General features: G+C 39.4%; 1 protein-coding gene across 3 annotated transcripts; it reads right to left on the reverse strand.

Annotated features, from left to right (window-relative positions):
- Window positions 1–1,490: 1,490 nt before the first annotated feature.
- Window positions 1,491–27,901, reverse strand: LOC128693545 (organic cation transporter protein). Of its 3 annotated transcripts, none has more exons than XM_070097389.1 (12): window positions 27,794–27,901; window positions 24,248–24,572; window positions 23,708–23,840; window positions 20,195–20,384; window positions 16,882–16,985; window positions 15,736–15,887; window positions 14,511–14,679; window positions 13,579–13,726; window positions 12,428–12,618; window positions 11,619–11,779; window positions 10,217–10,401; window positions 1,491–10,077 (listed from the first exon to the last, which is right to left on the reverse strand). In XM_070097389.1, exons 2-12 carry the CDS (start codon window positions 24,333–24,335, stop codon window positions 9,865–9,867), a joined length of 1,734 nt encoding a protein of 577 aa, XP_069953490.1. In that variant the 5' UTR covers window positions 24,336–24,572; window positions 27,794–27,901; the 3' UTR covers window positions 1,491–9,864. The 3 variants fall into 3 exon arrangements, with proteins under 3 accessions (XP_069953490.1, XP_069953493.1, XP_069953494.1); XM_070097392.1 differs by having other exon boundaries at window positions 27,280–27,890; XM_070097393.1 differs by lacking the exon at window positions 27,794–27,901 and adding an exon at window positions 25,222–25,502.
- Between the last annotated feature and the right edge of the window lie 47 nt (window positions 27,902–27,948).

Genomic DNA, 27,948 nt, shown 5'->3' on the forward strand with positions numbered 1-27,948 from the left:
GTAGTGTCTCACACATCACTGAGTAATGTATCATACATCACTGAGTAATGTATCATACATCACTGAGTAATGTATCATACATCACTGAGTAGTGTCTCACACATCACTAAGTAGTGTCTCACACATCACTGAGTAATGTCTCACACATCACTGAGTAGTGTCTCACACATCACTGAGTAATGTATCATACATCACTGAGTAATGTATCATACATCACTGAGTAATGTATCATACATCACTGAGTAATGTATCATACATCACTGAGTAGTGTCTCACACATCACTAAGTAGTGTCTCACACATCACTGAGTAATGTCTCACACATCACTGAGTAGTGTCTCACACATCACTAAGTAGTGTCTCACACATCACTGAGTAGTGTCTCACACATCACTGAGTAGTGTCTCACACATCACTGAGTAGTGTCTCACACATCACTGAGTAGTGTCTCACACATCACTGAGTAGTGTCTCACACATCACTGAGTAGTGTCTCACACATCACTGAGTAGTGTCTCACACATCACTGAGTAGTGTCTCACACATCACTGAGTAGTGTCTCACACATCACTGAGTAATGTATCACACATAACTAAGTAATGTATCACACATAACTAAGTAATGTATCACACATCACTGAGTAATGTATCATACATCACTGAGTAATGTATCATACATCACTGAGTAGTGTCTCACACATCACTGAGTAGTGTCTCACACATCACTGAGTAGTGTCTCACACATCACTGAGTAGTGTCTCACACATCACTGAGTAGTGTCTCACACATCACTGAGTAGTGTCTCACACATCACTGAGTAGTGTCTCACACATCACTGAGTAGTGTCTCACACATCACTGAGTAATGTATCACACATAACTAAGTAATGTATCACACATAACTAAGTAATGTATCACACATAACTAAGTAATGTATCACACATAACTAAGTAATGTATCACACATAACTAAGTAATGTATCACACATAACTAAGTTATGTATTTTGTTGTACATCTTATTGTTTTACCAGTGTTTTTATTATTAAATATTTGGGTTAACAATGTTTTGCTGAAACGCTATAAAAAGATTATAACTAACACAACTGTTTCTGTAAAGTATTACATCCTTATTGTTATTAAAATGCTATGTCTTGAAGGCCTCCATATATATATATATATATATATATATATATATATATATATATATATATATATATATATATATATATATATATATATATATATATATATATATATATAATACATATATATACTTGCTATTTTTGTTACGTTTTGGGGAGCGCTAAACCCCCTAGAAGTCATATGATTATGGAATAGGAGGCAATTAGGTTCAATCCAAATAAAGCGAGGGCAGGTTAAAGTCCTTGGATCAAGAGCCCCATATCTACATCAAGGCCAGTTTATTTTGACCAGGTATAAATCACAACAAAATATGTATAATTTTTTTCATAAAGGTATATAATTTTCTACTAGTAAAAAATTAAATATAAATTTATTGTACTCATAAAAATAATTAGAACATAATTAGACCTTTCTTCTAATAGATTATGCTTATAAACTCTAAACTCGCAGGGGCCTTTCAGTGCTTGAGAAATGAGGGGTTAATCAGGTTTGATCCAAGGAAGGCGTGGGTATGTCCGTTTCTTTGGATCAAGATTATTATTATTATAATCAAAAAGAAGCGCTAAGCCACAAGGGCTATACAGTGCTGCAGGGTAGGGAAGGAAGCGAGGGTATTGGATGGCAGAAAGGAGGAGGGATGATCAGTAGGTTACAGAAAACAGCGGGGCAGGGGATAGTACGGGGGTAGAGGGTAGCAAGAGATTGAAGTAGAAAGGGCTGAAGGTATCAGAATTTGTGAAGTAAGTCAGTTGTTGTCAAAAAGTCAATGAGAGAGTCTGGATGAAAGGTGGGTCCATCAGCGAGAAGGGAAGGTAAAGAGAGAGCAGCAGAGCGAAGACGACGACAGAGGTAAATTCTGCGTGCTCGTTGATAAAGTGGGCAGTCCAACAGAATGTGGCTGACTGATAATGGAACTTGGCAATTCTCACAGAGAGGAGCAGGGCGCCTCTCCATGAGATGTCCATGAGTAAGACGAGTATGGCCAATGCGAAGACGGGAGAGAGTAGTCTCCCAACCTCGACACTGGTGATAAGAAGACGGCCAGTAACCTATACTCGGTTTAATAGATTGAAGTTTGTTGCCGAGCATAGTAGACCAACGTTGTTGCCAACGGGTGTGAAGTTGGGAAGATATTGCAGCAAAATAGTCTGTAAATGGAATACCTCTACATGAAACTGGTAGGTCATGTACTGCTGACCGCGCAGCAGTGTCTGCCTGTTCATTGCCCTGTACGTCAACATGACCAGGGACCCAACAAAAAACAATATCTTTATGCTTGGTAAAGATGCGGCGTAGCCAAAGTTGGATACGGAGGACTAACGGGTGAGGTGTATCAAATTTCTGTATAGCCTGTAAAGCACTAAGGGAGTCTGAGACAACCACAAATGATGACACAGGCATAGATGCAATACGGATAAGTGCTGTAAGGATGGCATACAATTCAGCAGTAAAAATACTAGCCGAAGATAGTAAATGCCCTTGTACGACGCTGTCCGGAAACACTGCTGCGAATCCTACGCCGTCAGAAGACTTAGAGCCATCTGTGTACACAGCAATGGCATGAGAATGAGAGTGAAAGTGGTCAAGAAAATGAGAGCGGGAAGCGACCATAGACAGTTGGGCTTTCGAGCAAGGGAGAGAGAAAGAACAGACTCGAACAGCTGGAACTTCCCAGGGGGGTAGGGAAAAGTGAGATGCTACATGTACATAGAAAGGTGGTAATTGAAGAGAAGACAAGAGCGAATGAAGGCGAAGAGAGAAGGGACGGAGTAAACAGGGGCGGCGAACAAATAAAGAATGTCTACTAATATCCGTGACCATTCTATAAATGGAAGGATTGCGGAGATCATGAGAGCGTACATAGTAGCGAAGGCAATGGGCATCACTGCAATCGGATAAGGATGGAACGTTCGCTTCTGCATAGAGGCTCTCGACGGGAAGAGCGAAAAGCACCAAGGCATAAACGTAATCCTTGGTGATGAATGGGGTTAAGGCTAGAGAGAGTAGCAGGAGATGCCGCTGAATAGATCTGGTCACCATAATCAAGTTTCGATAAAATAAGGGTGGAATGTAGGCGAAGGAGGGTTCGACGATCAGCTCCCCATGAAAGATGAGCAAGGGTTTTAAGGAGGTTCAGCCGGCTGTGGCAAGTTGTCTTCAGAGAGGTAATGTGAGGTTTCCAGGATAACCTACGACCAAAGAGGAGGCCCAGAAACTTGACTGTATCACGTTCAGGGATACGGGAGCCATAGAGGTACAAAGGGTGATCGGAGATGACAGAGCGTCTAGTGAAAGTAATTTGGTGGGTTTTAGTGCTGGAAAATTTAAACCCACGTGTGGTGGCCCAATTGGAAACACGGTCGACTGCATGCTGGAGAGAAACTGTAATAAGGTGACAGTCAGCGCCTGCACAGGCAATAGCGAAGTCATCAACATAGAGTGATGACCAAATATTTGATGGAAGACTAGAGGCCAAATCATTAATAGCAAGGAGAAAAAGTGTTGTGCTCAGAACACATCCCTGGGGGACACCTTCAGCTTGGATAAAGTCCGGGGAGAGCACATTATTAACCCGAACACGGAAATGCCTGTCAGTTAAAAAGTTCTTAAGGAAGGATGGTAGATTGCCTCGAAGGCCTAAGGAGTGGGCTTGGGCTAAAATATTATACCTCCAAGTTGTGTCATATGCCTTCTCAAGGTCAAAAAATATGGCAATAACTGAGTGGTTATTCGCAAAGGCATTACGAACATACGTATCCAAGCGTAGTAAGGGGTCTATGGTAGAACGTCCCTTACGAAAGCCATATTGACGAGTGGAGAGACTGTTGTGTGTCTCTAAATACCACACTAAACGTCTATTTACTAGGCGTTCCATCACTTTGCAAACTGCACTGGTAAGAGCAATGGGACGATAGTGGGAGGTTTCATGTCCCGTAGTGCCTGGTTTGCGGAAAGGGAGAACAATGGCACATTTCCACAGCTGTGGAAGAACTCCTTGTGACCAAATAAGATTGTAAAGGCGTAATAGGACTGCAAGGGCTGACTGATGTAAATGTTGTAGCATACGAATATGAATGTAGTCAGGCCCAGCTGCCGATGATCGGCAAGCTGAGAGTGTTGCCTCCAATTCTTGAAGTGTAAAAGGCACATTATACTGTTCTTCTCTGAGAGAAGAAAAGTCCAAGGGTGCTAACTCTCTGGCAGACTTTGAGGAAAGAAATGAGGGGCATAGATGGAGTCCCTGAGAAATACGGACCAGATGATTGCCAATTTCATTGGCAACATCTAGTGGGTTTGCTATATCAACACCGGCAACCCGCAGAACAGGAGCCGGGTCAGGAGAATATTTACCACTCAGTTTTCGTACTTTTTTCCAGACTGCACTCATAGAGGAAGCAGAGGTGATGGTGGAGACATAATCTCGCCAGCAAGTGCGTTTAGCGTCACGGATGACACGGCGAGCAATCGCATGCTTCTGCTTAAATTCAAGAAGTCTCTCTGTGGTTCTATTGTACCGGTACCTGCCCCATGCAGCGCGTTTCAAACGTACTGCACGAGCACAAGCAGGAGACCACCAAGGCATGCATTTCTGAGAATGCCTGCCCGAAGATTGGGGTATAGAATGAGAAGCTGCGGTTAAAACGGAGGACGGGAAGAGGTGTAAAAGCTCATCGATGGAGGACGAAGAAGGAACCTCTCTAAAAACAGTTAGGTGTGAGTAAAGGTTCCAATTTGCCTGACTAATTGCCAGCGTGGGATGCGAAGAGGTGGTGAATATGAAGGGGAAGTAAGAATGATTGGGAAATGATCGCTGTCATGTAAGTCCGGAAGAACAGACCAAGTGAAGTCTAATGCGGCAGAGGAAGAGCAGACTGAGAGATCGATGCAAGAGAGAGTGTGAGTCCGAGGATCAAAATGGGTGTGAGTACATGTATTTAAAACATGGAGGGGGTGGGTGGCAAGAAAAGCCTCTAACTGAATGCCACGGGAATCACAGTGAGACCCCCCAGAGGAAATGGTGGGCATTAAAATCACCAAGTAACAGAATCGGTGGTGGTAATGACGAAACAAGAAAGGCAATATCCGGAATAGATAATGCCTGAGAAGGAGAGAGATATAAAGAACAGAGCGTATACCACCTATGCAAGTGGATACGGGCTGCTGTGTAATGCAGCGAAGTACGAACAAATAGCTGATGGTACGGAATATCAGCGCATAGAAGAAGGGCACTTTCATTAAAGGTCCCATCAGGAAAAGGATCTGAAGAATACAATAAATTATAGCCTGAGATGGGAGAGATAACAGCAGAGTGTAATTTTGGTTCCTGTAAGCAAACACCAACAGGGGAAAACTGGGAGAGTAACATCTGAAGCTCACCCCGATTACCCCTGAGGCCGCGTATATTCCACTGTAAATAGGCCATGATTGGCAATGATAAAGATACCTGAAATCCGCAGGTAAGGGTTCCTACGGACTAGAGGGGTTAGAAAAGTCCACATGCGGAGGCAGTGGAAAACGTTCAAGCAGCGAAGGAACGGTGCGCTGTGAAGAAAGGAGTTGCGCAGATGGAGTAGAGGAGAGAGAAGGAGCGCAGGGTGGATCAGTGTCCATTGATGGTTTGGTCTCTGCAATATATTCAGAGATTGCTTCAAGTGTTTCAGAATTCAGAGACGTCGTATGGGAGACAATATTGGAAATGGTAGGGGGAGGATGAGTAAAGATTGGAACTGTAATGGACTGTACCAAGGTAGGGGGGGACGGAAGGGTGGAGGGAACTGGAGAAGCGTGGAAAGGGACAGAAGAGGTAGAAACCTGGGAGGTGGCCGAAGAGGAAGAAACTTGGGAGGGAACAGGGGAGGAAGGTACAGTACGAGGAGGAGGGTGAACCTCTACACTTGTAACAGAGCCAGTGAGAGGGGGAGAACCAGGTACAGAGACAGGGAAGGGAAAATGAGGAGGTGGAAGATGGGTAGGAGGTGTTAACGGACCTTTTTTTGACTTTTGAGAAGTAGAGGGACGATTGGGAGGAGGTGTCATACGAGATCTCGTCGCTACTGAGGCTTGTGAGAGAGAACACGGAGAAGCAAGATCAGACTGAGACGTTGAAGTAAGGACGTCTGAGCTGAGGACAGCAAAAGAATTAGCTACAGGAGTGACTATGGGAGAGGTAACCACAGAGGTGGGTGCAGAAGATGGGATACCAGAAGTGGGGGGACGTTTTGAAACACGGGAATAAGAAACACGAGGTAGTCTCCCTTGGAGGCGGAGATGAGAAACTGCCATGGCATAAGGGAGACCTTCTGCCTCTTTGAGGTAACAGATTTCCCGCTCGTTTAAGTAGACTTGACAACGGCGAGAGTATGAAGGGTGAGCCTCATGACAATTAAGGCAAGAGGGAGGTCGATTGCAAGACGTATTAGAATGGTCATCGGCACCACAGACTGGGCATTCGGCGATAGATCTGCAATATTTCGCTGGATGGCCAAATCGCCAGCAATTTCTACACTGTTGCGGTGTAGGGATCACCTTTCGAACCTGTAACCGATGTCCTGCTACATAAACTGAGGATGGGAGTTCACGGCTGTCAAAAGTTAAACAAGCCACATTGCTAGGGTATCGTCTCCGCCCGTGGGCAGGAAGAACGTAAGTGTCTACCTTGAGGATTGGGAGATCTTGGAGTTCCAGCTGTTCAAGAATGTCAGTGCCACATGTCTGGAAATTTTGTTGAACTATGGTATGGGGCAGAATGATGGTACCACTACAAGAATTGAGGGAATGATGCTTTTCAATAGTTACAGAAACAGTATCGATATGGGAAAGATGAGAAAGCTCATGAGCCTGGGTAGCATTTTGTACGGTGACGATGCACGTACCGCTCTTAAGAGCATGAAAAGAAATATCTTTACCAACATGGCGTAGGAGTGCCTTGCCAATACTGTGGTCAGAAAGATAGGTAGTAGAGGAAGTCGGTCGTAAAGTGAAGAATTTAGTCCATTGTGCAGTCTGAAACTGAGCGTGGAAAGGTAGTGAAGGACGTGTCGATCTTTTCTGAGAAGAACGAGAAGGTGGAGAAGTATCATCAGCAGGTAATTGTCATTGTCGTTTAGGCGTGGGACCAGAGTTGGTCCGACGTGGAACGGGCCGGCGATTCGAAAATTGCCGCACCATAGAGGGAGAGGCCGGAAGCATAGTCAGAGGAAAGCGAAGGTCAGATAAATCGAAGGAGTCAGTCGAGGCCTCAGTACCTGAAGCGGGTGAGGAAACAGCACCGGCAAGAGGTACAGAGGCATGAGGAGTGTCCGAAGAGTGGTCCAAAGACGAGGCAGGGTCAGAACGGGGTGCGGTATCAAGAAGGGGCCCGGGGGTAGCAGGTTCATGGACTAGGGCTGCCATGGTTAGGTTACTTCTTTCTTTTTGTTTTTAAGAAAAAAAAAGAAAGAAGAAAAGAAAATAAAAATAAAAAAATGAATAAAAAAAGGGGGGACCGGGGAGGGATAGTTCCTAGGAGGAATGAAAGTGCCAGAAATCTCCCTCTGCGCCCAAGAGGACCTCAGCACCGCAAGTAGCGCAGATGCAGCATGGAACCCGTGCCATACCCTACCCATCATGCCAGTAAACCGGCAATCCGGGATAGCAACCTCACATCTGCCGAGCTACCTCGGTGGACAAAAGAGAGGGCGGCCGGAAATCTGCCACAAAGCATACCTCCTTCAGCCACCACCCCCGGAATCCGAAAGGTGGCTTCCAGAGATACACCCGTCGCCCGAGAGACACCCAAAGCCACCCTCCGGGATACCATACCGGAAAGGGATCAGGACATCCCCAGGCAATCCAGATTCCACGGCAAACTACGCCACCGCCAAGAACCTCAACGGAATGGGATGGACCCCGGTACCCTTTCCCCTACCTAGGAACTAGCGTGCCTGTAGAAAAAAAAAAAAAAAAAAAAAAAAAAAAGGCCAGAAAGGGCAAAAGGGAGGGGTGGGGAGGAGGAGGAGGAAAGGAAAAAGGGGAGGATGGGATAGGGAATGGGGGATTGGGGGGTAATTAGGTTCGGTCTGAGGAAGTAGACCGACAGGTCTAATTCCTCAGACCAAGAGCCTCTTCACCACGCCAAGGAGCCCCCCTTGAAGAGGTTTGGATCAAGAGCCCTTCACCAGTTCTTGAATCATGGGATGCCAGCATTTGCAAAATTAAATATATTTCAAAAAATATTTTCAAGGTATAAAAAAAAACGTTGTTCGATATATTTAAAAAAAACTGTTTTCCAAAGCAAGATAGTGAAAATGCATAATGTAACTGGGGGTCAATATTGCCCATGTATAATGTAATTTGGGGGTCAATATTGCCCATGTATAATGTAATTTGGGGGTCAATATTGTCCATGTATAATGTAATTTGGGGGTCAATATTGCCCATGTATAATGTAATTTGGGGGTCAATATTGCCCATGTATAATGTAATTTGGGGGTCAATATTGCCCATGTATAATGTAATTTGGGGGTCAATATTGTCCATGTATAATGTAATTTGGGGGCCAATATTGTCCATGTATAATGTAATTTGGGGTCAATATTGCCCATGTATAATGTAATTTGGGGTCAATATTCTCCATGTATAATGTAATTTGGGGGTCAATATTGCCCATGTGCAATGTAATTTGGGGGTCAATATTGCCCATGTATAATGTAATTTTGGGGTCAATATTGCCCACGTATAATGTAATTTGGGGGTCAATATTGTCCATGTATAATGTAATTTGGGGGTCAATATTGCCCATGTATAATGTAATTATGGGTCAATATTGCCCATGTATAATGTAATTTGGGGTCAATATTGCCCATGTATAATGTGATTTGGGGTCAATATTGCCCATGTATAATGTAATTTGGGGGTCAATATTGCCCATGTATAATGTAATTTGGGGGTCAATATTGCCCATGTATAATGTAATTTGGGGGTCAATATTGTCCATGTATAATGTAATTTGGGGGTCAATATTGCCCATGTATAATGTAATTATGGGTCAATATTGCCCATGTATAATGTAATTTGGGGTCAATATTGCCCATGTATAATGTGATTTGGGGTCAATATTGCCCATGTATAATGTAATTTGGGGGTCAATATTGCCCATGTATAATGTAATTTGGGGGTCAATATTGCCCATGTATAATGTAATGTGGTGTCAATGTTGCCCATGTATAATTTCCTAGAAGTAAAGACTGTGGATAAATGTATGAGGAGTACCAGGAATGAAGCTGGCATTCTTGCAGTAGTTACAGGTTCATAGTTATATTCCTATGAACTTTCTGCTGTGTTAGTAGCCCTGTTGTTCGCCTCATTTACATAAACTGCACCTTCATATGGTGACACGGTCATTTCATTTCGTGGGTAATCAATACGCTTTACTATCTTAAGATTCCTTAAATACGTCTAGATAATACATGACAGTTTACCTGGAGAGGGTTTCGGGGGTCAACGCCGCCGTGGCCCGGTCTGAGACCAGGCCTTGTGGTGGATCAGGGTCTGATCAACTAGGCTGTCACTGTTGGCCGCACGTAAACCGACGTACGAACCACAGCCCGGCTGTGGTCTTTAATTTACATATGAGTAGATAGTTCTCAGCAGATACCGTCGGTGTGAACATTAAAGTTCTCTGCTATTCGTTTTCCCTATGTATTCCCACTTAAAGTTCCAAGTGCTTCAGACAGTGGCCATGTCATCAGACACACTCCTCTAAGAGAGATGATGTCTCGGAATTCGTTTTTTTAGGTGTAGTGGTTGAGTGTGATTTGCTGCTGTAGATCTCCTCCAGCTGCTCCATAGTGTCAGGCAAGGGCTTCTTATTAGATTCTGGCAGCAGGAGAGCGAAGAGGCTGCCCACTGCTGCACAAACCCCAAACACCACTGATGGCGACCACCAATACGATGCAGCCTACAACGATACCATATTTAGGGAAAAATGCACATTGTTATTCCCTGTGTGGATTATTCAGAAGGTATAAATGTGTTTACTGCACACACGATTAATATGGGCGCATAATAAAGCTATCAAAATAAACTGTTATGCTCACCAAGACTTTGATGATGAAAGGGGAGATGACAGAGCCAAGGCGAGCCATCATAGAGGAGACGTTGAGCCCCCTAGAGCGAAGACATGTAGGGAAGAGCTCGGAGGAGACCAGATACAGCATACCGTAGCTCCCAGTAATAAAGAGCTTCCCTACTAATGCCAACGAGAAGATAATCCTAGGGTAGTCTGAAAGAGGTTCCTTCTCTGTTTATCTATATGCATGGGTACCGCTATATATATATATATATATATATATATATATATATATATATATATATATATATATATATATATATATGGAGGCAAAGGAGGGAATGTATGAAAGTATAGTAGTACCAACACTCTTATATGGGTGTGAAGCTTGGGTGATGAATGCAGCAGCGAGGAGACGGTTGGAGGCAGTGGAGATGTCCTGTTTAAGGGCAATGTGTGGTGTAAATATTATGCAGAAAATTCGGAGTGTGGAAATTAGGAAAAGGTGTGGAGTTAATAAAAGTATTAGTCAGAGGGCAGAAGAGGGGTTGTTGAGGTGGTTTGGTCATTTAGAGAGAATGGATCAAAGTAGAATGACATGGAGAGCATATAAATCTATAGGGGAAGGAAGGAGGGGTAGGGGTCGTCCTCGAAAGAGTTGGAGAGAGGGGGTAAAGGAGGTTTTGTGGGCGAGAGGCTTGGACTTCCAGCAAGCGTGCGTAAGCATGTTAGATAGGAGTGAATGGAGACGAATGGTACTTGGGACCTGACGAGCTGTTGGAGTGTGAGCAGGGTAATATTTAGTGAAGGGATTCAGGGAAACCGGTTATTTTCATATAGTCGGACTTGAGTCCTGGAAATGGGAAGTACAATGCCTGCACTTTAAAGGAGGGGTTTGGGATATTGGCAGTTTGGAGGGATATGTTGTGTATCTTTATACGTATATGCTTCTAAACTGTTGTATCCTGAGCACCTCTGCAAAAACAGTGATAATGTGTGAGTGTGGTGAAAGTGTTGAATGATGATGAATGTATTTTCTTTTTGGGGATTTTCTTTCTTTTTTGGGTCACCCTGCCTCGGTGGGAGACGACCGACTTGTTGAATATATATATATATATATATATATATATATATATATATATATATATATATATATATATATATATATATATATATATATATATATATATATATATATAAATAATAATAATAATAATAATAATAATAATAATAATAATAATAATAATAATAACTGGAAAGAATTATTTGGAAACAAAAAAAAGATTTATAATAGAAAACATTTAAATAACGAGATACGTGATAAATTACTCAAAAGTTTATGTATATAATTGGTTGCATATTTTCCACTATTAACGTTCTCTTAATAGAAATAACCTAATATGAAGTATATATGAAAGAGGAAGGCCTACTGGAAGGCGTGACAAGGATGGTGAGTATAGAGGCGGCGCAGACGCTGAAGTTGAAGGCCAAGACAGAGCGGCGACCCAAGTGGGCCACAAAGGGAGTGAAGCCGCTGTAGCCTGGGATCTCCATCAGGGAGCTCAACACCATGTACAGGAAGGGGTCAGTGCTGGTAGTGAGAGGGAAGTGTGTCTTAATGGTTATCCAGTCCTGTTAAAACGTTTATTAACATTATATATAACGTGTATAAAAGCAACGTTTGGCAGTGAGTAGTAGTCTGATGAACCTAACGTCTACTCAATCCAGTGCCATAAAATACATATTGTGCCCTATTAACGGTATGTTAGTTTTCAACGTTCACTGTTTACTCCGTTTCTCTTACAACCAACAAATATTTCAAGGACAAATTTTCTTAGTTTTCATTAGCTTGACTTAGCTAAAAAAATTATAAGATATTGGGTATACTACTGAAGCTCCTACACAACAAAGGGGGTTGAACATGCAGTGATTTTCACACTCGGACGTTTGCAAACTCGTTTTTAAGAATGAGAGGTTGTAGAATAGTGGTAGAATCACAGGACAGTAAGGGTAACACTGAAATTTGTTATTATTCAAACGAAAGAAATACTGAGTGTCATCCAAACAACTGAACATTTACTTATTTTTTTATTTATAGACGTTTCCTATCAGTTTTAGCATTATTATTATCATCAATTTTTATAGTTCTCTCAAAGGATGAATGAGTTTCCTGAGATCCCCTTAAGACAAAATCTAATTCTTGTGATATATATTTTTCTATGTGCGAAGTATTCCTCACCTGAAAGTAGTACCAGAGAGACTAATGCCCCAGTAGGTGACTCCTGTACAGAACCAGCAGCCAAAGAGTGCTATTGTAATCCTGCGAAGGATAGGGATCCTCGCTAGGATGGACAGGTCCTCCCACCATGTGCGTAGGCAGCACCTTGCTCCAGTGGTCGAGTCTCGGGTTTCACTCCTTTCTTCCACATCCTGTTGATTAGTGAGCATAACATAAGCTCGATAAGAAATGTAGGCTGAAAATCAACAAAATAATGATCACATATATAAATATTCATTATCTTAATAATCTTACAATAACGTAAAAATATATACAGTATCATAACTACTGTTAAGGACTTGGGCCAGATATTATTGCACCCCATTACATAATCTCTTCAGCTGAACAAGCCATGTTAATGGTGGTTATAATATTACGCATTTTTTTTTTATTATTTTCATGACACTAAAGATTTCATTCAGATAAACTAACGTTACCACTGCTAAGAAAGTGATCGTGCGTGTGTATTATACCTCTGCTATTCTTGGAACGTTGAATATAAAAAAATAGTCAATGTTGCGTCATTACGTTAGCAAAAATGTAGTGAACTATGGTAAGACTGGAACTCAATACTCACAAATCCAGTAAGGCAAATAATGATTGGTGAACATAAATACAGACGTCATTGTTTATCCGGGCAATTTAAGAAAAAAAAAGCGGAGGTTCTCCGGGGATTTGGTTACAGCAGCCTTCTGCCGAAAGTAATGACGACAAAACAAGTATAGAACAAACATTAATAGTGACAACCTTTCACTCTACACAGAGCAAAACGTTGTTAGAATAAAATCATCCTGTACGCCTTTTGTTCATTTCGGGGGATTTAGTGAAGTGAAAAACAAGTGCCGGCAGATACTGAGGCTAGAGAAATTAAGAATATCTTGAAAATTGGCAGAGGAGCTACACTTCACAATAATATGAATCTTCATTTTAGTAAGACAATCATTATAAGTTTGAGGTTCGTTAGAAGATATCGTTATCATATAATCTAGAAACCGCACAAACAGGAAAAATAATGAAACTCAAATAACAAATTTATGATTATACAAACATATTTCCACGGTCCACCCTGCTAGACCGCAAATATTTTCTTCAACCACTAATGTAACAGTTACCTCTGAATGGAATTTTGCTAGGAGTTGCTCGAGTTCATTGCGAGGAGGAAGTGTGACGCTGTGCCAACGAGCAGCCTTCATGAGTGTGTTGGCCGCCACCTTGTACCGTCCTTGCATCATCAACCATCTGGGGGACTCGTCCACAAACCTAGTAGTAGAAGGCGCAAGCATTTTCAAACGTGCATGATCATAAAATTTTATATAAGGTATACTGGTGTTAAACAAGGATAACTCAACAAAGTCATTACGATTTATTTACAAAGGGGCTCCATTTCCCCGTGATGTGGCCTACAACAGCCGAGTAATACATAGGTACCTGTTATATACTAAATACAAGTCAATGATACAAGTGTTCACTCAGCACATCGGGTATAACATGCTATGAGTACTATATCTCTATTACAGCGTATATCTTCAAATTGTATCAAACCAGCATGTTTAATTTGTGTCAATCATTACCTAGGTCATATGGAACTAAAAAATAGGAGTCAGTAACAATGCACATCATTATGAAATAATATTTTATATAGAGGACATTATTAACATTTTAGCTCCTTAGCACTTGACCTTAATTAGGTATCTCACAATATATACACGAAGTGTATGTGCAAAATTTATCATACTCTTATTGGGGTGAAAATACATTTTATTGGTGGGTTATTAGTGCATTGATCCACTTGCGGTCGACAGACTTTATACCAACTGAGCCATCTCTGAGTTTCAACTCTCCATTACATGTAGGTGGAAAATCATTTGGAAAACTCACATTTTAAAAAAGACAGGAAGTAAATTATTAATATTACAGTTCCTACTTTAGAAACCTCATCAAATTAATGTATGCTCACCAGGATCAAAAATTTCCAGTACTTCTTTTTCAAAATATGAGTCCTCTGAATGTCGTACATAGTGACTGGCCGCGACTGGGGACTTACGGTATATGGAGGAGGAGCAGTGCTACTGGAAGTGTGCACAGGAGCTGCAACTTGCGCCAGTCGCGAACCAAGTAAGCCCAGGCGCCGAAGAGCATGCCAGTGACGGCAAAGGGAGTAGTGGCGAGTAGACCAAAGATGGTCCGAAACTTGGGTGGGCAAGCCTCAAGACCTTTATAATTATTCAACAGAACTTATTTCTGTAGTTATCTCAGTCTTTATGTTTTATAATAATATAATATAATAATATATGGATCCAATTTAAAAGCAGACAGCGTTGAAATTAGGTCCATCTTTTTGAAACGGTATATTTCCTAAAAGAAAATTAGAAAATGAAATTAAAAATCATTAACTTCAAATTGAGTAATCACTATTTTATCATTATCAACTAAATTTGAATTGATAATGAATAACAAACCTCGTTCAATTATCTACTTTAAGTATGAAGTTTTCAATGCCTTTACAGTACGTCGGCAATTATTGGTAGGGAAGGCGAGAGTCAATTTATTAAATTCATTCATTATTTCTATGTTCCGTTTATTATTGAACAAATAATGGAAGTAATATATATTTTTTCATATAAGTTGCTAATAAATATTCCGAACAGCAAGAAGCCCAACACTAGTTATTGTGAAACGTCACCTGTGACTAGTTCTTATTGTAATTCCTACCCAATTATGAAAATTCTACTGTCTATTAGACGAGTCTTAATAGCCCTAACTAAAGTATTGCTCAAATACATGAAATTAATTTACATTATGTAATGTATCTAATTCTTGTCGCAGTAAAGATCCAGTATGCAATTTAGATCAATTCAGAGGCCAAAGTTATGTGTGAGTATAGTCGAAAAAATGGTTACAAATGATCATTTATCAAGCATAAGTGCATTTTTATCATATATGACAGTAAAACAAAAGTTATTCTATTATATAGACAGACACGATACTCTATGTAAAGTGCTAAATCCGTGTGGGTCATTCAGAGCACCACGAAGGCTAGATCCTTTATCAGCTGACCACGATAAACTGTTAAAAACTTGCACGGAGCAACAGTCTGAGTAGGCGACACCTCAAGTGCCTCTCCAGCGAGTCAACTAAGGGTGCCAGTGAACTTTGGCTATGTTACTTGGTTATTCTTCCTCCAGTATTGAGCTGAACGTTCAATAAGGATTTAGAGTTTTCATGAATATAATAATATTTAAAAATGTATATACGTGTGGAGTACCAACCTTGGATATAAGAGGGGCCGATGATAGTATGAATGACGCCTAGCACAAAGCGGGCAGCCAGCACTAAGGAATAGAGTGGCACCAGCGCTGATGACGTAGCCGTCAGAGTAAACGCCACAATGGAGACTATTACAATCCGCCTTCGTCCATACCTGACGTGAAAGTAGAGAAAAAAATATTTTCTACGTAATATTACTGAACACAGTACAAAATTTTAGAATGACCCATATTAAAAAGAAATAACAAAAGTATTTTTGGTTTAATTCGAGTCCCTTATCAGCTCATTTAATGATAACAGCACTGTGGATGAACGTAATGATGGTGGTAAGATTAATGAGTGTAGATGGTGGTGGGGGGATATCAGTGGCGATATCAACTGTCATAATAAAAAAAAAGACCGCAGAGAACAATTCACAAAAGATTTCCCACGCTTCTTCAGAAATAAAAAGGCACTTAAAAATTAATAGGGCAGGAATGTACAAACCAAATGGACAAGGTCTGTTAGTAAAATCCACTTTTTAAGCTGAGAAACTTACTGTCCAAGGATTTCTATAATGGAGCAAAACTTACGTAAACTTACCATCCTTAGTTGGAATATTACGACTTCCTGACCTTGATCATTAAGTAACCACTGAACCTATTGATCTTTTGTCTACTGGAGAGCAGAGTACTTATAAGATCCCAACCCAAATTACGCTCATTTGTTGAACATAACCTCAAGTCTACTAATGTATTACCTATTCGCTCATCAACATCTTGCCATAAGACCGAGAGGCTTTATTACTATGATGTTAGTATTTATGTAGGGAACCCTGCTCTCAATATGTTAATTTTATATGCTCTTGCTGAGAAGTTGAACTATTTGGACTTTGCACCCTATACTCAGTAGAACGTACTATCATTATTGGTGATTATAATGCTAGACAGACGTGCGCGTCTATCATTGAGAGATTCTTCTCCACTTTCCCATGGAGACGAGAGGAAACAACTAAGAATAAGAACTATTAAGAAAACATAAAAAAACTCAGATGTGTGTGTATACATATACGTGTACATGCCTGTGTAGTGTGACCTAAATGTAAGTAGAGGTAGCGTTTTATGATACACAAAAAACACGAGCAGTCCCACCACATCTCAGTTTCTCACCTGTCACCCAGGAAGCCTAAAAGGGGCTCTCCGACAGCTGTGCCGAAGAAGTAGAAACTCTGGAAGAAGGGGCTGAGGCTGGCCTTCCCACACACAAGGTCCCACTGAGACAAGGAACCTTATTAACAGCACACATGTATCGTTTGTCTATTATATATATATATATATATATATATATATATATATATATATATATATATATATATATATATATATATATATATATATATATATATATTTATTAACAAGTCGGCCGTCTCCCACCGAGGCAGGGTGACCCAAAAAAAGAAAGAAAATCCCCAAAAAGAAAATACTTTCATCATCATTCAACATTTTCACCTCACTCACACATAATCACTTTTTGCAGAGGTGCTCAGAACACAACAGTTTAAAAGCATATACGTATAAAGATACACAATATATATATATATATATATATATATATATATATATATATATATATATATATATATATATATATATATATATATATATATATATATATATATAATAGACATGGTATAAACCTTGGTAATAAATACCGACAAGTTGGTTTAGATTATTATTATTATTACAATCAAGGGGGAAGCGCTAAACCCGGAGGATTATACAGCGCCTGGGGGGGGGGGATGTGGAAGTTGGTTTAGAAAGACACGTAAGCAAACACTATGACATATTAGAAAACGTTTCGGTCCTGGGACCTTGATCACTTCTAACTGAAGTGAAAAGTTTTCTAATAAATATGTCATAGTGTTTGCTAACGTGTCTTTCTAAACCATATAATAGACATACAAGTATGAATATATCATGCAGCATTTTATAAAAGTTATACATGTATCCATTCCATGTACCATTTTGACGCACATTTTACAGGCTAAGATCTCTTAACGTACCTCAAGTCATTTACCGGCTGAGCTGAAAATCTACCTCAGCTAACGCGACGGTCTGAAGTTTTGAGACTCTCTGACCGCGGGTTCAAATCCCGCCCGTGGTATGGTTTATGAGTACTTACGCTATCTCAGCTCACTTGAAAGTTCATCTCTAAGATATACACATGATATATACAACAAGAGGTATTATGATTCTCAGCTTACTATAATCCCTGTTTTAGGTGCGACAGTATTCTTGCTTGGTGATGAACAGGTTTTATGTAGTCTTAATTACTCTCGTGTAGTCTATGAGCTTCAAATATCTTTAACCAACTAACCTACGTCCTCGCAGAAAGTCCTACCTATGATGTAGATTTATTTCTTTTAAAGAAAACTAACCCGTTGTACAACTTTTATTTCAATATTATTCTTGCACTAACCCCACACCTCCACTAACTTAGCATACTCCTACCCTTCACTCGTAACTTTCGCACTTGCTACTTTCGCACATCACTCCCATCATTGCTATAGGACCTTTAGGGTTTAACGTTTAAGTGGATAATAATAACAGTGTATACTCTCTCCACCCAGGATGCTACCCAGAACAGTTGGCTAGCGCCCAAATACGTATTTATTTCTATGTAAACAGAGGTAGGTGCGAGGAGACTTGCCCATATGTACTCACCTAATTGTACTCGCCTAATTGTGATTTCAGGGGTCGATACTCAGCTCCTGGCCCCGCCTCTGTCTCACCCCAATTGTGAATCAAACTCTGGTCCCTTACGTTATGAAATGAACATTTTCCCATTGAACTAGAGAAGGAAGCAGGGTGCCATATTGCTAGATGCAGTGAAGAGATCTTGACCCAATTAATTGGAGCTACCCTAACCTCCCTTGAATCAAAACTGATTACCTCCCATTTTCTCCATAAATATAAGTATAATCTTTCTCTCTCTCTCTCTCTCTCTCTCTCTCTCTCTCTCTCTCTCTCTCTCTCTCTCTCTCTCTCTCTCTCTCTCTCTCTCTACATACAAGCACGCTGACCTCGCATAAAATCCAACACAATTACTCAACGTATATGTATCTGTCAAAACATGTAGAAATAATATATATTTACCACGAATAATGTATAACAGAAACCCAGGAAGACTTATCAATTCGCTAAATTACAACTTCTCCATTACAGACTTGTTTCGAACAAGGCCAGGAAAGTGCTTTAGTTCCTTAATTAACTATGACACTTAGTGTACAAACTGCACAAACCCTCATTGATCTTGAAGTCCACATAAAAAAAAACTGACAATTACCGGAGTGGTAATTTTAACAATTATTATTTATTAGTGGACTGCATGTATACAAACATTAACAAGTAATTAGAACCGCTTTCGAAATTGCCAAAAAAAAAGTCACAGAAATAGTTGCCCTGTAATCTGTGATCTTCCATTAATAGCTAGAGGAAAGAGAATTCGCTTGTAATTTTAACTACTGCATTAGCACGAGGTTTTTGAACAGCCAATAAATTATTACACATGCAGCTCGAATGGAAATATGACAAAATGTTTGCTAAAGAATTAATGTAACATCCCAAATGTAATTTTACGCGATGAAACAAGACTAATGTAAAAATATTATGACAATATGGGAAGTATAAGAATTATTTTCAGAAAAGATGAAAGCAGTAGGCTACATTTCCAGTGATTCAGCCTACATGTTAATTTATTAAGGATAGGCTTACTGTCATATATCTGTTATACCCTAAAGTTTAAGGTACGCAGCTGTATAATACTATAATGATGTAATCTCAATGAAGATAAGATAAGATAAGATTTCGTTCGGATTTTTAACCCCGGAGGGTTAGCCACCCAGGATAACCCATGTCAGTGCGTCATCGAGGACTGTCTAACTTATTTCCATTGGGGTCCTTAATCTTGTCCCCCAGGATGCGACCCACACCAGTCGACTAACACCCAGGTACCTATTTGCTGCTAGGTGAACAGGACAACAGGTGTAAGGAAACGTGTCGAAATGTTTCCACCCGCCGGGAATCGAACCCGGGCCCTCCGTGTGTGAAGCGGGAGCTTTAGCCACCAGGCCATCAGGCCACTAAAAACCTGAGTTAATTACTTTAATTGCTTGATAACTCAAAAGCTCCTGTATGGCCATTAACCTCTAGTCTTTTTTTGGCCTAATTTGGCGCTAATTTTTTGTATTTCAAAATTATTTTGTTGAAGCAGAAGAATGCATTTCCAGTAGAAACACTGTAATCTTGATAGTTTTACAGTAACGTAAAAATACCAGAAAAACTATTAAGAAAAACTTTAATCTGTATCACTGGAGCTTATCAGTTCACACTAATAAAAGAGCCATGTGAAATGACGCACTAACACAGATTCTTTAATATTATTTTGTTCACTCAGAGTAACAATAACAATAATAGGCCTCACCTCCATAGATACAGTAGAGGAGAAGACAGATGTGTCATATTCCCAGTGGTCACAAGATTGTGTCTCCAATAAACTTTCCTCCTCCTGGGAAACCACAAGATCAGGGGTCCAAGGCAGCTGCGCCACAGCCTCGTAATCTCTTACGAACATGCGGCATTGTGACCTCTTCAGTTGTTCACCGTTGTCTTCCCTGCAAAACATAAGCCTTCGTCAGGAATTAAAGATCAAGTTTAATAAACACATCAACTGCACTAACACCCCCACAGAAGCTGAATACTGTGTTGAAGATGTTTATTTTAATCAAGAGGAAATATTCACGTTCAGTCCAAGTAACGAGAGGAAAAGTCCAACCTCTGTTTTAGAGCTCCAGAGTGAGAAATATAGAGCACTGTCATATTTTCGACTTTGTATTCCTCACCAAGAAATATTAATGTGTGCATACTTATCACCATGAATGAAACATCTGTAGAAACTATTTTGAACAACACATATTCCACGCATAATTTAGTTACGAGTCACTGACTCGTAACTAAATGACGCCTGTTGCTTCTGGCTCGAAGTCAGAAGCAACAGGCTTGTGTCAGTTAACTAACACACGAACTGTATGCAAGGGTTCTAAAGGAATGTAAAGAGGAGCTTAGCACACCTTTGGCTAATCTTTTCAACATATCACTACAAACTGGCATGGTGCCAGATAAGTGGAAAATGGCAAATGTGATACCTATTTTCAAAGCAGGTGACAGATCCTTAGCTTCAAACTATAGACCAATAAGCCTAACCTCCATAGTGGGAAAATTTATGGAATCAATAATTGCCGAGGCAGTTCGTAGCCACCTTGAAAAGCATAAATTAATCAACGAATCTCAGCATGGTTTTACAAAGGGGCGTTCCTGCCTTACGAATTTGTTAACTTTTTTCACTAAGGTATTTGAGGAGGTAGATCATGGTAATGAATATGATATTGTGTACATGGACTTCAGTAATGTTTTTGACAGGGTCCCACATCAGAGACTATTGAGGAAAATTAAGGCACATGGAATAGGAGGAGAAATTTTTTCCTGGATAGAGGCATGGTTGACAAATAGGCAGCAGAGAGTTTGCATAAATGGGGAGAAATCAGAGTGGGGAAGCGTCACGAGCGGTGTTCCACAGGGGTCAGTGTTGGGCCCCCTGCTGTTCACAATATACATAAACGACATAGATGAAGGCATAAAGAGCGACATCAGCAAGTTTGCCGATGACACCAAAATAGGCCGTCGAATTCATTCTGGCGAGGACATTAGAGCACTCCAGGAAGATTTGAGTAGACTGATGCAGTGGTCGGAGAGGTGGCAGATGCAGTTTAATATAGACAAATGCAAAGTTCTAAATGTTGGACAGGACAATAACCATGCCACATATAAACTAAATAATGTAGATCTTAATATTACGGATTGCGAAAAAGATTTAGGAGTTCTGGTTAGCAGTAATCTGAAACCAAGACAACAGTGCATAAGTGTTCGCAATAAAGCTAATAGAATCCTTGGCTTTATATCAAGAAGCATAAATAATAGGAGTCCTCAGGTTGTTCTTCAACTCTATACATCCTTGGTTAGGCCTCAGTTAGATTATGCTGCACAGTTTTGGTCACCGTATTACAGAATGGATATAAATGCTCTGGAAAATGTACAAAGGAGGATGACAAAGTTGATCCCATGTATCAGAAACCTTCCCTATGAGGATAGACTAAGGGCCCTGAATCTTCACTCTCTAGAAAGACGTAGAATTAGGGGGGATATGATTGAGGTGTATAAATGGAAGACAGAAATAAATAAAGGGGATGTAAATAGTGTGCTGAAAATATCTAGCCTAGACAGGACTCGCAGCAATGGTTTTAAGTTAGAAAAATTCAGATTCAGGAAGGATATAGGAAAGTACTGGTTTGGTAATAGAGTTGTGGATGAGTGGAACAAACTCCCAAGTACAGTTATAGAGGCCAGAACGTTGTGTAGCTTTAAAAATAGGTTGGATAAATACATGAGTGGGTGTGGGTGGGTGTGAGTTGGACCTGATTAGCTTGTGCTACCAGGACGGTTGCCGTGTTCCTCCCTTAAGTCAAGGTGACCTGACCTGACTAGGTTGGGTGCATTGGCTTAAGCCGGTAGGAGACTTGGACCTGCCTCGCATGGGCCAGTAGGCCTGCGGCAGTGTTCCTTCGTTCTTATGTTCTTATATATTAATGATTGCAGTTATTACCTACAACAGTAGGAAGTTCAGGTAGATTTTTTCAAGGGAACGACTCTACCTAAAATGAGATATCATCAAGCACCTTATGGAAAAACCAGCGTTTACCTAAAGATGAAGGCTGCCAGTCTCTGAAAATAGGACAGTTCTCCTTTTTGCTGCTTCCTCTAGACCCATTTTCTTTGTATGCGATGGAATTTTCCTACGGAAAGATGCCATATATGACTCACGAAATCTTAATGACACGATTGCAAACAAACCATACCACGGGCGGGATTTGAACCCGCGGTCAGAGAGTCTCAAAACTCCAGACTCTCTGACCGCGGGTTCAAATCCCGCCCGTGGTATGTTTTTTTTTAGATGCCAGATACTTTAGAAATTAGATATAAAAATCTTGTATAATGATAACGATATGAAGTCTGACGGCATGTTGCTGGTAGTTATCATGTCATTAATGTTGTGATTGCTAGGTCATTACTAAATATTTAATGTCGATGGGCTTCTGTTTGCTTTCTACTGCTACTTTTTTAATATCTTGCCTTCATCTCTCTGGCACGTGGCACTTGTCTGCTTGATGCCAACTCATTCTAGCTAGAGTCGTTCTCTTGAGCGGATCTACCTAGACTTCCTACTCATTTCTGCAAGCTCCTGATGTGCTGAGTGCAACACGAAAGGCCTAGAGCTATCATTCAAATCCCCCCGTGGTTTTGAATATTATATGCTTATATAGATGAACAGATTATGCTGTTCCCTTCCCTTAAAAAAAAAAACTACCAGTGATAATTAAATGCTATGCTACACATTATCTTGAATAAAATCAAGATAACAATATGTAACATTAGAGATGCTAGGCAAGGATGTAGGGTACTGAAACTACCAAAAGTATTACCAAAGAAAATAATTTAAAACTAAATTTTTTATGTAGTCTCCAACTTAGTTCATTTATTCAACTAAATATAAATCAAATTATTCGAATTAACTCAAAATTAACAGGCCGTTGCCCAGCATTTTTTTTTCTAAAATGTTTTGGTAAATATATGAAGAGGGCTAAGGAAGAGTGAACGAGGGTATGGAAGAGTGAACGAGGGTATGGAAAAGTTAACGAGGGTATAAAGGCGTGAGCGAGTTTAAGAAGTGAATGGGAATAAGAAGTGAACGAGGGTATAAAGAAATGAACAAGGTATGAAAGTAGCAATGTACAGAGTGCACTAGAGTACCGACAAAGGTATGAAACCGTAGATCATAGTATGGGGTACATATTGGTATATCTGGTAGTGCACTACAGTATACCAGGGAATGGAGTAGTTCAGGCGCTGCTCAAGGGTCCAGTTAGAGTTATCGAACTCTGGCACTCGACACCAGTGAGCCACAGTGGGATTGTAAAAGGCACCTCCCAGGGAGAAATAAGGCAGCAACAACGTCCCTGCAACGTATAAAGATATATAATAATAATAATAATAATAATAATAATAATAATAATAATAATAATAATAATAATAATAATTTACTTACATCGATCATTACAGAATATAAAGTATGAATTATTAACGAGTTTATATTTCAGTAACCATCTGTGCCATACACACAGTATTAACATAGTGCTAGAAAGGAGAACTCAGTCATCTTATAATACCACTCTAGTTAAGGGTGCAACGTGTTCTTCAATTACTAATGCTAATATTATTCTATATTTCGGTTTAGCCCAACTAGAGGAAAATTTTGGAAGCCTGGTGGTATACGTCTAATAAGCTAGGCGTACTATGAAATTTCGAGCGCATTTTCACAAGCATGGTGAAAAACATAGATGAAGGGTTGAATTCAGGTACTTACATAATATATACGAACTGAACATGAGGAATGTCCACCGTCCTATACCCAGAGTGGTGAGTAGGCAATCGAAGTTGGCGTACTGCTTCATGGTCGACCAGGAGGGTACATTACCACCCCCTTTAGCTGCCAAGAATGTTGCACAAGGGGTGCAAGAAAACGGAGTGACTATGTTTAAGATGCTTTGACTAGCATTGTTATTAGCACAGGAGAGTTGTTGTTGATTTCAGGTGGATTGTTTATGACACTACAAATTATAAATTAACAAAACTATGTTATAAGTCAGCAACCTGCAGTCCTTGGGGAAGTTGAATGTGATCCTCTGAATCTGTTAGAAAAATAAATAATACTGTATATTTTTGTATATTTACTAAATCGATAAGTAAAGACAATATTTTTGAGAAAATATCCAACACTATATGTGTTGACTGCTGAACTGATAAAAAAAAAAAGTTAATAATACGAGAATGTTAAAATAAAGAGAGATAATGTCTAACTTTAAAATATAGCAACAAATTTCAAATTAAATCATTTAGGTACAATATTATTAATCATAACTCAAGAAATCGTAATGACACGATTGCAAACAAACCATACCCCCGGCCGGGATTGAACCCGCGGTCATAGAGTCTCAAAACTCCAGCCCGTCGCGTTAGCCACTAGACCACGGGCTGGAGTTTTGAGACTATGACCGCGGGTTCAATCCCGGCCGGGGGTATGGTTTGTCAGCTCCTGGCCCCGCCTCTTCACCGAGTGCTGCTAGGTCCTCTCTCTCCCTGCTCCATGAGCTTTATCATACCTCATCTTAAAGCTAGGTATGGTTCCTGCCTCCACTACCTCACTTGCTAGGCTATTCCACTTCCTGACTACTCTGACAAGAAATATGTGTGTGTGTGTGTGTGTGTGTACTCACCTAATTGTGGTTGCAGAGGTCCAGACTCAGCTCCTGGCCCCGCCTCTTCACTGAGTGTACTCACCTAGTTGAGGTTGCAGGGGTCAAGTCCGAGCTCCTGGCCCCGCCTCTTCACTGGTCACTACTAGGTCAATCTCCCTGAACCTTGAGCTTTATCATACCTCTGCTTAAAGCTATGCATGGATCCTGCCTCCACTACATCGCTTCCCAAACTATTCCCTTTTTGACTACTATGTGTGTGTGTGTGTGTGTGTGTGTGCAAAACAACCACTGTGAAAAGAAATAGTGAAATTTCAAGCGCTTTCGTGACTTTTCACATTATCAGTGTGAGAAGTCACGAAAGCTCTTGGAATTTCACTATTTTTTCACAGTTGTTGTTCTGCATATTGTGATATCACCTGTCTACTGTGACCTTATTGCATATATATATATATATATATATATATATATATATATATATATATATATATATATATATATATATATATATATATATATATATATATATATATATATATATATATATATATATATATATATATATATATATATATGTCGTGCCGAATAGGCAGAACTTGCGATCTTGGCTTAAATAACAACGCTCATCTTGCCATACAGGACAAGTGAAAATTTGTGTATGCAATAATTTCGCCAAAATCATTCTGAACCAAACGAAAAAAATATATTTCACTGTGTTTATTTAGTATTAAATTATTGTAAACAAATCTAAAATATATTTAGTTGAGTTAGGCTAATATAAATTGCGCTTGTTATAATAAGGTTAGATAATTTTTCTAAGTTCCTTTTGGTGCAAAATTATAAACTTTTACATCAACATTAATTAAAAAAATATATCTTTAAACGTATAAGAGAAAATTTTAGAAAGGACTTAATTTTAAATGAATTCTTGCTAATTGGCCAGTTTTACATATTCGGCACGACATATATATATATATTTATATATATATATATATATATATATATATATATATATATATATATATATATATATATATATATATATATAATATAAATACCATGACTCATTAGTTGCATGTGTCTGTTTACCTAAAACATTGCTGGTAATCTTACTAATATTTATTCAGTGAAAGTGTTTATATGCCTTGAAGTCTCATCAGGCTGCTGCTATTAAAATGGCTGCAACAAAATCTTCGCTTCGAAGAGAAAAATGAGAATGCAGTTCATTCAGTGTGAGGCAGACTAATGATTATGTTCTTCGTTGATTTAACAACAAAGCCATTTTTCCTAATGCGCAATAAAAGTATTTTTAAGAAGTAGAATTTTAAAAGGCACTATTAATCACGCCACAAGAACTTATCGTTTCAAGAGGGAAATTTGCTAAGAAACTGGTTTATTGAAAAGTATACATGCTTTAACAGTAAGACATTTTTCAAAGGTGTAGTAGTGGCGGTATAATGTTGAATGAGAAGTTGATGGGTAAAATAATGGAGAAAAATGTTCCCAGACAAGACTGTATTTGGAATGAGTTTGTCTGTAGCTACAATCAAGAGGGCTGATAATGATAAAAAAAACTGTATTAAATAATGAATGACTTGGCAAAATATTTTAAATATTTCTTTTTTGAACTGTCGTGCCGAATGGGTAAAACTTGTGATTTTGGCTTAAATAGCAACGCTCTTCTTGCCGAAAAAAGCAAGCGAAAATTTGTGTGTGCAATTATTTCGCAAAAATCATTCTGAACCTAGCGAAAAAATATATTTCATTGTGTCTTTTGATTATTAAATTACTGTAAAGTTATCTAAAATATATTTAATTGCATTAGGCTAAATTAAACTACGCTTGTTATAATAAGGTTAGGTAAGTTTTCTAAGGTTCTTTTGGTACAAAATTATTAATTTTTACATTAACATAAATGAAAAAATATATCTTGAAATGTATAATGAGTTTTGTTAATTGAACAATTTTTACCTATTCGGAACGACAGAACTAAATTAAAGCAACGACATCCTGAACTGCTCAACTTCTTATTGTTATACGTCAGTTACCAGAAACTTTTCGATAAAATACCACATAGACTGCAAACTTATGCCCAAAAATTAATGGTAATAGTAAACAGGTTTTAAAATGCAAATACGAATACCTAATAGTAAAATATTCCTCGGGGATCGATTCTGAAGGCGAAATACGGGCTGAACACTACGAATATATAGTAATCAAGATCGTTCCATGGCCCAGTCATTTTCATAATATACGTAAATTATTTCGAGAGCGTCTTCTGTTTCACTATCATAAACAGTTATCTTGACAGAAGTATAGGTATTAGGGCATATCAGATAGTATTGATACAGACCACAAGACCTGCTATCCGCATTTCTCATATACACGTTAATTATCAGCGTCGTTAATTATCAGCGTCGTTTGCTGATGGGCCTTAATTCTGACAAATTAATTTATGTGATATATATAAAGGTTCGTTCCTTTTGTAAAGCTGTTAGCTATTTGTGAATCAGTCAAGTTTATGCCGGCTCTTATTCTCTGTATTAAACGACTCTCAGGCACTAATTAATTATTTGTTCTTCATTAAATCATTTCCAATAGATGTTTGTTGTTATGTAAACGCTATTTTCTCAAGCACAGACAGTCCACTCCTTTACAATAGAGAAGATGAAACCGATAGGTTAAGCTTTCATCTGGCGTGATGTGAATGTTGGCAGTGAGAGAGCAGCAGCTTCCTTCCCCACCACAGCCAATAACAACACTGCAACTCTCAGGGGTACCTGCGTACAACTTTATAATCTTACTACTCACA

Source organism: Cherax quadricarinatus, chromosome 57 (assembly GCF_038502225.1).
Source record: "Cherax quadricarinatus isolate ZL_2023a chromosome 57, ASM3850222v1, whole genome shotgun sequence".
Classification (NCBI taxonomy): domain Eukaryota; kingdom Metazoa; phylum Arthropoda; class Malacostraca; order Decapoda; family Parastacidae; genus Cherax; species Cherax quadricarinatus.